We start from the raw sequence: 14096 nt of genomic DNA, 5'->3' as shown, positions 1-14096 counted from the left end.
TAATGAGGAGTTGGGCATGGATACAGCGGGGATATGGAGCAGCGGAGTGGGGATTTGAATCTTTAAACCTTGTGCGCGCGTACATGACAACACGTACTACATGGTATTCTAGGTGATATTTTCGGACTGGACGCCTCATATAATTACGATCGAACTTCAGGTAAGTTCATTTGATCTAGTAATTATGGAGGAGATAGCGCGCTGCGCCTCTATTTACTTAATTCCTCCGTATACTGATATTCCGCCTGTCTACATCTGCTTGTACGGTACAACGTTGCCATTTTCGGAGGTGCTAACCAGCAAAGAGTCCCGCAGAGCAATTCTTCTATATACAGCTCGGCACACTAGCGCCAGTGATATACACTCGAACTAAAAGATTGTTCAGTACATAAACGGGGTGCGTTGTGACCTCAAAACGATTTTTTGATATGTTGATCCCTGAAGCCTCCTGAATCTAACAAGCTAAAAAACAAGGCAAAACGATGTCACCTCCGAAATCGGAGGTGACATCGATATATATGAGGTGAGAGCGTTAAACGAGTTACTATTTTGGAGGTGGTATTAACACTTTATAACTATATATATATATATATATATATATATATATATATATATATATATATATATATATATATATATATATATATATATATATATATGACTAACGTCGGGTTCCAGGACATTTTCGATCAGCTAACGGCTAGTTCCAAGACAATTGTATAGTTCCGGGACGGTCTTGGAATTGACATTATGTCTTATGTTGACTTCCAAGACCCAAATATCAGTTCCAAGACAGTCTTGGAATTGATATTATGACTAATGTTGCCTTCCAGACGGTCTTGGCATTGTAGTTTTCAAATATAGAAATATGTATTTCTCACGTTTAATTAATCCCAATTGCGTTTTTTCAAATTCCACTATATATCATTCGAAATTCCTGCAAATTAGAAACAATGATCACCTGCGAAAAAGATTGAATACGTTTTCATTATCTCATTTTCTTTTTATAGAATATTGTGCTATATTCTCTTCTCAGTATTATAACCAGAAATATTGCAGAAGCATTTCTATTTACATAAGGAATGTAAATGGTTTTCTCATATATGTACAAGCACTAGAGATGAAATTTTGCCAGCAAAGTTTGTCGATTGTAATATTAAAGCTTGGTGCATGGCAATTTTGCGAATGTTGATAATCACGAATTTGCCGAACAACAAAATCCTTGAATATTAAGCCTGAATTTTTATGTCGATTAGTATTCGACATGACTATTTCACGAGAAAATTTGTTGAAAAGTAATATAGTCATCATAGTGGCTCATTTTTCGAATGAATGGAGGACAAATACGTCAAAGGACTCCATCTTCAATTTACTGATATATGCTAAATATTAATTTCCTAAGCTATCGTTAATTCGAGAAATGTCAAAAATTTTATCATACAGGGTGATTTATTGGAAATTTCGCATACAATCATGGTTATTATGGTTTACCATTCTTTGTAACCATGATACAAACTGGTTTACTAATTTTCTCAATTTTTTAAATTAATTTCAACTTATCAACCACCCCATACATTTTGTGATATTTGATTCGTATGTTCAATGTCAGGAATGCTATCGATTACCATAATAAAAAAATTTCTCATTTCAGGTCCGCCTCGAAAAAATTTAATGAGTAGGTTTCGAGTCGAAACAACACCTTGTATATGAATATTTTGAAATCTTGTTCACAAAATTGGAAAGACTAGACAAAAATAAGTGAGATTAAATGTATACCTGTAAGCTTGATTCAATTCTAGATGTCTCGAAATTATTGACAGATAATATGCAGTAGCTTCAGGAGAGTTAATGTTGGTTATCTTCTTTGGATAAAAGTTGAATACCTTACATCAGTTGTAGATTTCCAAAAAATCAACATGCATATGATGCAGTAGTTGGGAATCTCTCGGAGGACTTAACGGATAATTACAAGAATGTTAAATTCTTCAACAAAAATCATCTTGCATCGATGGAAGTCGAAAGAATTAAAGGAAGTTTCAAGGCAAGAGGAACACATGAATTAACAATTTATAGGTTGGATCGCATTCATGGAAGTTTATTTTTAATACTTTCATATAATAATAATTATCTATTTATTCCACGATGAGATTCATCGAAAATCCTGTAAGGTGGTAACTTTTCGCATTCGTTCACCATAAAATAAAATTCTCAAATGCCACCACTTTTTTGGGTCTCCCAATAGAAGGAAATTCTTTGTCATTCTTTTCACTCACAATATTTCTGATTGTGGAAACATTCAGCTAAAATATAAGTCGTTAAGATTCAGATGAATCATTATATAAATTCGCTTACATTGAATATGTTTGCTACGGTCAGATATATTGTAGATATAGGGTGTAGGGTTACCTACTATTTAAATGAGCGGACCTGAATTCTAAATAGCACCTCCTAAAATCCTGTCTTCTCTCTTTTTCAATCACTTTCGTCATTTTTGTAATGTTAATGAATATTAGTTGTGGCCACGGCGTTATGACATTAACGACATTTCATGAGTGCCAACCTTACTCCGTTCTAGTTACAAAAACTTGAGAAAATTATTTCATGGCCAACCGAGTGCTAAAATAAAAGTGAATTGAGTATACTACATACACATTCCTGTTATTTCCAAATTATCAAAACGCATTTCCAGTGGAATGTAAAAGAACTATGGTATTTCTATTATAGATTGATCCCCTCATTCTTAATATTTGAAAGAGGAAATATTCATAGCAAGGGCAGACCCGTACTAAAGCGACTGATACTTGATCTTGATGATATGTCCATTGAGTTTCGAGAAAAAATATGAAATAGGTAAATTTTAATTTCTCAACTTGCGAACTTTCGATGAAAATTCTAAAGTTATAACGTCTTCGGGGCTAGGAGTTGTGACGTCATCGATGTTTTTCTGAATACCGAAATGTCATAAGTAATACCAAAGAGAAAGTTTCTCCACTCCCTAAAGCTCTTTTTGTCCTCTATTCATTATATAAACATTCGGAAATTTCACTGCATAGGCGTCAATGACGGACGGACCTGGTGAATGTGTATATATTTATATACAGGGCGAGTCTTTGCTTTGTAAAAATATTCCACAGTAAATTATTGAGGTCAAAAGAAAAAAAATTTTCATGTACAATATTTTTTACGATTTAGCCCTGATAAAAAGATATAGGTAGATTTTAAAAGAATTGCATGCGATCAATGTAGCCAATTTTTCGAATTTCACCTATAGTTTTTATTTATAAACGACAAATTACTCGAAAACATAATAACATTTAGTAATGTTTTTCAACAACCTCTATTTTTTAAACCGAGCCGATTCGGAAAAAATGGTAAGGGAAAAAAGTGTTTCCTTTGACCTCAAGAATCTACTGTAAAATATTTGTACGAGTCAAAGACTCACTCTGTATATGCTTAAAATTTTTTTTATTGAAAACAGAAAAATAATACAAGTTTATCAGAACACAAAAACGAAAATATTATAATCTTAATATAATGGTTGTTCATTACACTGTGGAATGAGAATAGGGCTTCAGGCGTTGCCCAAAACTCGAATGTCTGAAATATTTGGTTAGAGAGGAAGACGCTTCATTAACAATTTTTTTATGTTTGTAAATTGAAACATTTCTCCAAATACAATGCTGAATTGACCCTTCGTACATTGGAAAATCAAGTTTTGTTTTTTTGGGGAATGGAAATTCTTTTGGAAGATCTTCCGTAAATTTGCACTTTATTTTTTCATTATCCATCTCAAATTTTCTTGAGAAAAATACTGAATTAAATTCAAGATTTTGACGGACGTTTTCCAGGTACGGACTTCTTGGACGATTGACGGACTGTCCGTCACAATGAGGGACGTCTGGTCACCCAAAGTTATGGATAATGCACGATGATACAGTATTGCATATCCATCAGTGGAACTACACAAACATAAAGTTTCTGATTGTGCAAATTGGATTCAGTCCTGAACATCCTACGAATGTTCAGAAATTTATGGATGCTCGAAAATGATATATCCAGTTGTCGTACAGAAAAGTATAATTTCTAAGAACAGATATTTCGATCCATTTCTGAATATCCAAAAGATGTTCAATAACGTACGTATATGGATGTTCGACGGACGACCCTTATTAAAAGTGCATTGGGCTTCCTATGGATATACAGGAATGTACAATTATGGAGAATTCTTGTTGATCCAAAAATGTACATCCACTGGACGTACATTAACGTACAATTGCTTATTGTAGAAATAAGAGCCGGCCCTGTACATCCTACGAATGTTGAGAAATGAATAATTATTGATGCTAGAAAATGATACATCCATTTGTTGAAGTCGTACAGAAAAGTACACTTTCTGGAAGCAGATATTCAGATCCAGATCCGAACTTCCAATAGATGTACAATCATGAATAACTTACGTTGATCCAAAAATGTACGTTGAATGGACGTACACTATCGTACAATTTACGATAGTACAATAAAGATCCAGATTTGTGTATCCAGAAGATGTCCAATAAGAAACGCATATAGATATTTGTCCAACATCCCTTATTTAAAGTAAAATGGACATCCATAAAACGTCCATTTATGAACGTACAGTAAAGTTCCAGAAATGTACATCCATTGGACTTCCATGTAAGGTCCGTGGATGTTTGTACTTCATTTGGATATAAAATGGACGTCTATTGGACGTCATGTGCTGTATGGAAAGCTTGTTGGAAAGGACATTTAATGTTGTGTAAATTTTGGAGATAATTGTGCTTTTTGAAAATTTGATGTACAGGGTGTTTTATAAGATGTGAAATAAAAAAACTCTCAGTACGGACCCGCGCTATAAAAAAATCATTATAATTGAATCATCGTCATTTACCAATGCTTTTATTTGTTGACATTTCCACGAAAACCTATAAAGGTGTTCAAGAGTTATGCCGACTAAAAGTTTTTGATGACATTCTTACAAAAAACATCTCTCGAATGAATATACTCAGGACATATCTCGAAAACTGATTCAGACTTTCCAAAATGTCTTGCATCTGCACTGAAAGCCTGTGCAATTATGTTTCCCTTCTACTTTCTTCGTTCTTTTCAGGTATATTAACCCATTTATGCATGAGAGAGATGGTTTTTGAACATATAAAATGTTTAATTACCAGGACATTCCTGCAGCTGCAGTTGTAACATTAGGGAGTTGTATATTATGTGTCAAGGTAAGAATGAATATCCGATGCGAGTGAATCATCAGAGTATCGAATTTTCATGCTAACCGAGATACAGATTAATATATATACTTTCCACGCCACGCTAAATATTGAATCATTCAATTGAAAACTGAATATGTATAACATTTCGAATACTACAATGAATATGATAGATCATCAAAGATTTTTTTGTCTATGTTTCCGATTGTATTTCCTAATGTTCATTACGTAACAAGTGATGGTATGAAATTCAGTCAAAGTGCTTTCGGAATCAGGTGCTGCAATATTTTATTATGTATCACACTCGGTATCAAATATCAAGTGATGGCATGCTTACATGTTGTGATCAAACAATTCGAAACTAGAAGAGCTTTACTCTACATCAGTCTTGGAGAAAATTCATTTAAACGATTTTTTTTTAATTTGGGAGAAGAAAAGTTGTTCTACTCTACTCTATTCTATGAGTTGAGCTGAAAATTTGAAACCCATACTAAGGGAGTTCTATAAAATTTTCCATTTACCAATTTTTGGTGGTGGCCCTCTAGAATTTGAAACTTTTTTAGTAGTGTACTGTATTCAACTAGTCTAACCTAATCTACAGGTTGAGTCAAAAATGTGTACCTACTCAGCTTTCTGGGGGTGATAGTACATTGAAAAAAAGGTATAGTTTGATATATAAACTCATGGCCTCAAATGCATATTGAGAAAGATATATACTTCCAAAGTTGATGAAATTAAAAAGAATTCTCCGCATAAGTTCTAAACGGTATATTCTACCAGATTGAAATTTCGTGCATAAATGTATTTCTTATAATACATTTTTTTTAATTACATTTCTACATTTCTGATATTGTTATAACGGGTGTTTTTAGAGGGTGAATCGTGATTTTTTGCGACAACTTCTTTGGTATTCGTTTTGATGAAAAAAATTGAAGCATTCTATGGAGCGAAGAAAATTACATGAAGAAGGTACTTTTATCCAAATAAAAAAATTGAATCGTTTTCGAGATATTTGAGTTTATGTAGTGACATGATGTTTGCAGATTCTTTCATCGCGACACTCATCGATAACGATATTTCAGCAGGCCATGATCAATTTTGTTCTTAATTTTGACGTTCATGTCATGAACATTGTTGTAGTTAAAATAATTTTCGCAGGAATTTGGAAAAATTTTTATTCATTATCCTTTTAATACATCGCCAATGTTTCGAATCGGTTGTGATTCTTTCTCAAGGCTGGAATGTCAAAATAAAACCAGAAACAGATAAAAAGGACCTAGAGACGATCTGTCACCCACCTCGTATTGCATCGGATTGAATATCGTCAATTTTATCTCGTATTAATTTTCATTTAATCTTCAAGTGGTTCATGTGTTGTTAAAACGACATGGGTAAACAGAATCGCCTTCTGGTACGTTCCACAAATCACAATGAGTAACATGGAGATGATATTCAACTCTCCCATAAAACATTATATATGTTCGTTACAATATCACTTCTCGGGTAAAATACAACAAGGTAAAAACAACAATGGTAATACACAACTTAACAAACTAAATCAAAACATTTTGTTTTTGGTGGATGCACCTTAAATACATTCAAATGACTTTCACCATAAAACACCAAAATGAACAAACAACACAAACACCGAGGCTCCGAAAGCTCTCAGTTATATCCATCATTAAGAACCACCATTTTGAGTCACTGAAACCCCAGCATTGCCCAATATAAAACTATCATACACCAAACTGGGGTTTCAGTGACTCAAAATGGTGGTTCTTAATGATGGATATAACTGAGAGCTTTCGGAGCCTCGGTGTTTGTGTTGTTTGTTCATTTTGGTGTTTTATGGTGAAAGTCATTTGAATGTATCTAAGGTGCATCCACCAAAAACAAAATGTTTTGATTTAGTTTGTTAAGTTGAGTATTACCATTGTTGTTTTTACCTTGTTGTATTTTACCCGAGATGTGATATTGTAACGAACATATATAATGTTTTATGGGAGAGTTGGATGTCATCTCCATGTTACTCATTGTGATTTGTGGAACGTACCGGGAGGCGATTCTGTTTACCCATGTCGTTTTAACAACACATGAACCACTTGAAGATTAAATGAAAATTAATACGAGATACTTAGACAATTATTTTAATAAAATTGACGATATTCAATCCGATGAAATACGAGGTGAGTGGCAGATCGTCTCTAGGTCCTTTTTATCTGTTTCTGGTTTATTTTGACATTCCAGCCTTGAGAAAGAATCACAACCGATTCGAAACGTTGGCGATGTATTAAAAGGATAATGAATAAAAATTTGTCCAAATTCCTGCGAAAATTATTTTAATGTTTATAATATGGACGTCACCAATAATCGAAAATTGTTGTAGTTAATTTCTCGTGTGGTTTTTCTGCTTATTTTTTGCTATTTTCAACTGGAATTTTAAGAAATGGGATGTTATTCGTTCTCTGAACAAACTGATATCCTTTGATGCTTGGCGAGTGCTTCGGAAAAGCAAATGCTGCTGTAAGTTTTATGCAGAGATGATTATATCATCGACAAAATTCAGAACAGAATTGTTCATGGCCTGCTAAAACATCGTCATCGATAGATCTCGCGATGAATGAATCTGCTGACATCATGTGACAACAAGAACTCAAATATCTCGAAAACGGTTCGATTTTTTGTATTTGGAGAAGAGTACCTTTTTCATGTAATTTTCTTCGCTCCACCGAATGCATCTATTTTTTTCAACAAAACGAATACAACGAAAGAATTACCATAAAAATTATGATTCACCCTCTAAGAACACCCTTTCTAACAATATCAGACAGAAATATAGAAGTGTAATAAAAAAATGTATTTCAACAACATACATTTATGCACGAAATTTCAACCGTTTAACAGTTATGCGGAGAAATTAATTTTATCAACTTTGGAAGGATATATCTACCTCAATATGCATTTTGGACTAGGAGTTTATATCAGACTATACTTACTTTTCAATGTACTATAACCCCCAGAAAGCTCGGTACACATTTTTGACTCACCCTGTATATACCAAAACTGAGCGAGTTGTGAGAATAAAATATTCAGATCGTCATTGGGAAATGACGATGGAGTTGTGAAAATGGACTATGTAAAACGCCATCTTATGGCGCGTCCATCTTCGATTTGGTTTTTTCGTGGCTCACTAAATTTTACTATCCGAGCTCCTTCATTTCATTTGATACCTTAATTGAGGCAGTTATGAGAAAAGACTGATCAAGTCACCATATACTAAGTTGAACTAACCGAGTCTTTCCATCACACGAAGATAATTGTACATTGTACTGTCACCGAATCTGAAGATTTGCTACACGTTTCAGGTTCAGGGCAATCGGTAGAAATCAAATGTAGTTGAAAAAGGGGTTGCAAATGTTGAGCGGACAGTCACGTACTTACAGAGCATGTGTAATAGAGGCTCGTTTTGAAAATTATGTATAATGATATACAGGGTGTTGTTTCGACACGGAGCCTACCTAATTATTTTTTTGAAGCCGGACATGCGATGAGTAATTTTTGGAATTCGTTATCTCGGAAACTAATTGATTTGAAATAAGATAAGCTTAATCAATACCAATCAGAATTGTGACGAAAATTTAAATATTCAATAATAAAAAGGTACCTAAGGCCGTTGAAGAAAGGAACCTTGGGTGGTTAGGACTTTAAAGTAAATAATTAATTCTTAATTTTTTTCATAGTAGGAGAAATTTCGTATCCTAACATTTTCTACTAAGTTTATTACTTCAGGACATATAATCAACACATGTCCACCATGTATAATTATTTAAAATGAGGAAATCTAGGCAATCAACATTGAACAACTTTTTTAGGCAAGGTCTTGGAACTAGACATTGCATGCAAAAATTGATATAAAAGTTAAACAACAATTAGTATATTGAGTTTGATGTACCCAAAGCTTTCTCGAACTAATATATGGTAAAATCAACCGATATACAATCGGTTATATATGCTCTTTCCATATGTACAAAATGTCTTGGAACTCAACGTTGGTCATATATATATATATATATATATATATATATATATATAGGCATATATATGCCTATATGCCAAATATCATAGGCATGATATTTGGCCTCGAAAAATGTGCAGTGGTAAATGTGAGGCGTGGCAGACTGGCTGAGGGGGAGAATGTTGAACTGTCGGACGGTCGGACAGTGCCAATACTGGGACAGGAAGAAAGATACAAGTACTTGGGTATTCAGCAAACATTCGAGATCAGACAGCAGGAAAATAAGATGGAAACAGAGAGGGAGCTCATAAGGAGAGTCCGCCGCATCATGAACACCCAATTGTCGGCAAAAAACAAAATGGAGGCCATCAACATCTGGGCTGTGCCAGTGTTCGCGTATACTGCTGGAATTCTCATCTGGTCGAAATCAGATCTTGAGAAACTAGACAGAAAGATCAGATCAATCCTCACGCAATATGGTACGCTTCACCCGAATTCCGCTATTGAAAGGCTCTATCTGCCACGTAAAGAAGGAGGTCGAGGACTAAGTAATTTGCAGGACATATACCTGAAAGAAGAGAAGAAGATTAAGAACTACTTCCAGACAGGAATCACACCAATCCAAAAATGGGTGGCTTCACAACGCTACCCCTCCTCGGGAGAAACCAGCACGCATGAACCTGAAATCGAAGACTTCAAGGAGATATTGAAGCAAAACTGGCAGACAAAACCTCTGCACGGAAGATTCTTCGCAAGCCTGAACCAGTCTGATGTAGATAAGCTGAGCTCGAGTACTTACCTGACGCAAGGTTACCTTTTTCCCCAAACAGAAGGAACATTCCTGGCGATTCAGGATCAAGTCGTGCCAACACGAGTCTACACTAAGCATATTATGAAACAACAGGTACAAACAACAAAATGTAGACTCTGCGATAAAGCCGAGGAAACTGTGCAGCACTTGTCATCTGGATGCTCCACAATAGCCGGCACCAAATACCTTGGACGCCATGACAATATGGGGAAGGTCGTGCATCAGTCGCTGTGCCTGAGGGAGCAACTACTCCCACATTTCATCCCACACCACATATACGCACCGCAGACTATCCTGGAAAACGAAACCACCAAAGTCTACTGGGATTTAAGCATTATCACCGATCGAGGAGTAGAGCACAACAGACCGGATATGGTGGTGTGGTCAAAGAAGGATAAGAAGGCATATATCATAGATTTTGCTGTGCCTCTAGATCAAAACCTTTCCAAGGCATACGGAGAAAAAATCGCAAAATACGAGCCATTAGCGAAAGAGATAAAGAATATGTGGCGCCTGGAAAAGGTGGAAATTAAACCATTGATCATAAGCTGCAATGGGTTGGTGCACAGAAAAACAACAGAACATGTCAAGGAAATACAATTACCAGCCAACACAATTCTTTGGATGCAAAAAGCGGTGATCCTGGGGACGGTTGGGATCATCAGACAAGCAATATATCCCCATTGACGATCAAAGAAGGTTCTTGGCTGCGGCCCGAACTTTCTGGATAGTGGACCACAGTCGTGTGAAATTAAAAAAAAAAAAATATATATATATATATATATATATTGTAACGTTTTCTTCGCTTGATTAAAACGTCCGACTGATTAAAATTATTTATTTACACTTAATACACATATAACTCACAAACTAACTATTACACTACTATTTATTTGCACTCTTGTTTATTCCCACTAGTCGCTTGCACTGTAACTGTACTTGTACTTACTACCTGCTCCTCCGCTGGGCTTATATAGGCGCCGGAAACATTCAGGTAGATTCGCGGTTATTCTGGAATTTCTCGACCGCTCTGTTTCTCGAAAGGTCCGACCGCAAGGGCCGGACTGGTTACACTGTCCCCTCCTTAAGCCTGTTCTGTCCCAGAACAGATTTAGTGAATTCCTCCGAGGACCGTGGCGAAACTTGCACTCATCACCATTCCTACAGCAGCCATTCTGATGGAAGTAGCACTCCACAGTTTTTCCAGGCTCCCTGGCCTGCTTTGGGTTGAAACTGCACACCAGGATCCTTATACCAGTCCCCTGAAATACCACCTCCAGCATGCTTCGCACAACTCGCCAATTTAGCTGGTCCAATCCACAACCGAGCTTGGGAACAGCTAATTTCCTAACCCCAAAGCGTTGAAGGTCTTCTTTCAAGCTATGCAGTGCCGTCCATAGATTCTGATAGGTTGGCTTCTGATAGGAATGTTGCTTCGTGACTAGGTGATAAATGAACCGACCTTCAGCCTTCAATTTCAAAACTTTTCCGATTCTTGGCTGCTGTCGCAATAGTTGTTCCTGACGTCCAAATTTATTTCTGAATACTCTTGCTATTCCTTTGTTCATACGAAGGTCCTCCGCTACGCAATGAGCGAGAGAGTATTCCTTAGACACGGTAAAGAGATCTTGATGTACTTCCTGTGTAACGCCGAACCGTGCAACGCGTGTCTCACCATAACAATCCATAAACTTCTGGTAATCACTGCTACCTTGCATCGGGGCTTCCACAAGACGTACTTCTTCTTCGTCCTGCGCGTACGGGGCTAATCGGTTGAAATGGACAACCTTTGGTTTTCCTCTGGGGAGCTTCCTTATCCGGTAAACTACATCATTTATCCTCTTGATTATTTCATACGGTCCCTCCCACTGTCTCTGCAGCTTTGGTGAAAAACCTTTCTTCCTTTGTGGATTATGTAGCCACACCAGATCCCCAGTGGTGAATCCACCTTCAATAGCCTTGATGTCGTAGCGCATTTTCATTCGGTCACTTGCTTGCTGCATTTGATTGCGCACCTTGCCATGAATGTAATCCAGCTTGTTCCTTAATTTACTAACGTAGTCCTCCCCAGCTACGTCTTCTCCAGGCTTACATCCAAACTCTAAGTCGCAAGGCAGTCTTATTTCTCGGCCGAACATTATACTGGTTGGAGTTTCCTTGGTAGATTCTTGAACCGAAGATCTATATGCCATGGTGAATAGATGTAAATATTCATCCCAATCCCGCTGGTGATCAGAAACTACTTTGGCTAGATGTTTTCCCATGGTCCGATTCATTCGTTCGACCATGCCGTCTGATTGTGGGTGAAGTGGTGTAGTCCTTGTTTTGTGAATTCCCAATTTGCTGCATACTTCTTGGAATAACTTCGATTCAAAATTTCGGCCTTGATCACAATGCAGCTCCAGAGGTATTCCAAATCTGCAGAAGAATTCTCTGACCAATTTATCAGCTACCGTACTTGCCTCTTGATTAGGAATACCGTAGGCTTCCACCCATTTCGTGAAATAGTCCATCGCTACCAAAATGTACTTGTTTCCATGGTCTGTTTCGGGAAAGGGGCCAGCGATGTCGATAGCTACTCGTTCCATGGGGGATCCGACGTTATATTGCCTCATTGGTGCTTTCCCTTTACCATAAGGTCCGTTAGCAGCAGCACAAACCTTGCATCTTCTACACCAATCTTTAACGTCTCTCTTACAATTTAGCCAATAAAATCGCTGCCTGACTTTTTCCAACGTCTTGGTTATCCCGAAATGTCCACCTGAAGTTCCATTATGTAGTCTGGTCAGAATGTCTGTCACACGGCTCTTTGGCACAATCAACTGAAGTCTCTGCTCAGTTCCATCTTCATTTTCCCAACAACGTTTCAGAAGACCTCCATCAATCTTCAATGTTTCCCATTGTGCCCAATACGACTTTACATTCTGGCTCAGTCTGGATACTTCTTCCCAAGTAGGTCGTCTACCGCTCTTCTTCCAACTCAGGATTACTTTCAAGTCGTTATCTTCCTCTTGTGTTCTTTGAATTTCTTCAGGTAGCCAGTCGTCTTCGATTACGGTGGTCCGCCTTAAATCGATCTTTTCTTCCAGGCGCGAACAATGGCTGCAATTCTCGGGACAAGGTCTTCTAGATAACGCGTCTGCATTGCGATGGCTAGTCCCCGCTCTGTGTTCAGTGTCAAAGTCATACTCTTGCAGCCTCTCAATCCATCTAGCCACTTGTCCTTCCGGGTTCTTGAAACTCAGGAGCCATTTCAAAGCAGCATGGTCCGTTCTTAGTAAGAATTTCCTTCCGTACAAATATTTGTAGAAATGTTCTACGGACTTGATGACTGCTAAAAGTTCCCTCCTGGTCACGCAATAATTCCGTTCTGGTTTGGACAACACCTTGCTGAAGTACCCGATGACTCTTTCCTGTCCATCCTGGACTTGCGATAGAACGCCGCCAATGGCTGTATTACTGGCGTCGGTGTCGAGCACAAATTTACCTTCAGCCCTTGCGTAACTCAGAACTGGAGCTGTGACCAGAGCCTTTTTCAATCGTTCGAAGGCTTCAGCGCAATCATCGGTCCATATGTACTCCTGTCCATCTTCCGTCAATTTCGTCAGTGGCTTGGCAACGTTGGCAAAACCAGATACAAATCTTCTATAATAAGTGCAAAGGCCTAAGAAACTCCGCAACTCACTCTTGTCTTTCGGTATAGGCCATTCCTGCACTGCCTTGATCTTATCCGGATCAACTTTCACACCTCCCCGTGAAACTACGTGTCCCAAATATTTCACTTCTGTTCGAAACAGATTACACTTTTTAGGACTAAGCTTTAGGTTGGCATCGCGAAGTCGCTGGAAAACCTCGGATAGGTTGTGTAGGTGATCTTGGAATGATTTTCCCACCACTATCACATCATCCAGATACACCAGACAAGTTTTCCAGGAGAGTCCTCTCAATATTGTCTCCATCAGACGTTCAAATGTGGCAGGAGCATTACATAGACCGAAAGGCATAACTTTAAACTGCCACAGACCTGTTCCAA

General features: G+C 37.4%; 1 protein-coding gene across 1 annotated transcript; it reads left to right on the top strand.

The window, feature by feature from the left end:
• The first annotated feature begins 9346 nt into the window (after positions 1 to 9346).
• Positions 9347 to 10750, top strand: LOC123310250. Its single transcript, XM_044893719.1, has one exon. The coding sequence runs from the start codon at positions 9347 to 9349 to the stop codon at positions 10748 to 10750; it is 1404 nt and encodes a 467-aa protein (XP_044749654.1).
• The last annotated feature ends 3346 nt before the right edge of the window (positions 10751 to 14096 follow it).

This window comes from Coccinella septempunctata, chromosome 3 (assembly GCF_907165205.1).
Source record: "Coccinella septempunctata chromosome 3, icCocSept1.1, whole genome shotgun sequence".
Taxonomy (NCBI): Eukaryota; Metazoa; Arthropoda; class Insecta; order Coleoptera; family Coccinellidae; genus Coccinella; species Coccinella septempunctata.
Note: the sequence above shows the minus strand (reverse complement) of the source record. Positions and strands in the feature narration are given on the sequence as shown.

Excerpts from the sequence above, each read along its gene's own strand:
- LOC123310250 (XM_044893719.1), top strand. The coding sequence starts at position 9,347 with ATGCCAAATATCATAGGCATGATATTTGGCCTCGAAAAATGTGCAGTG.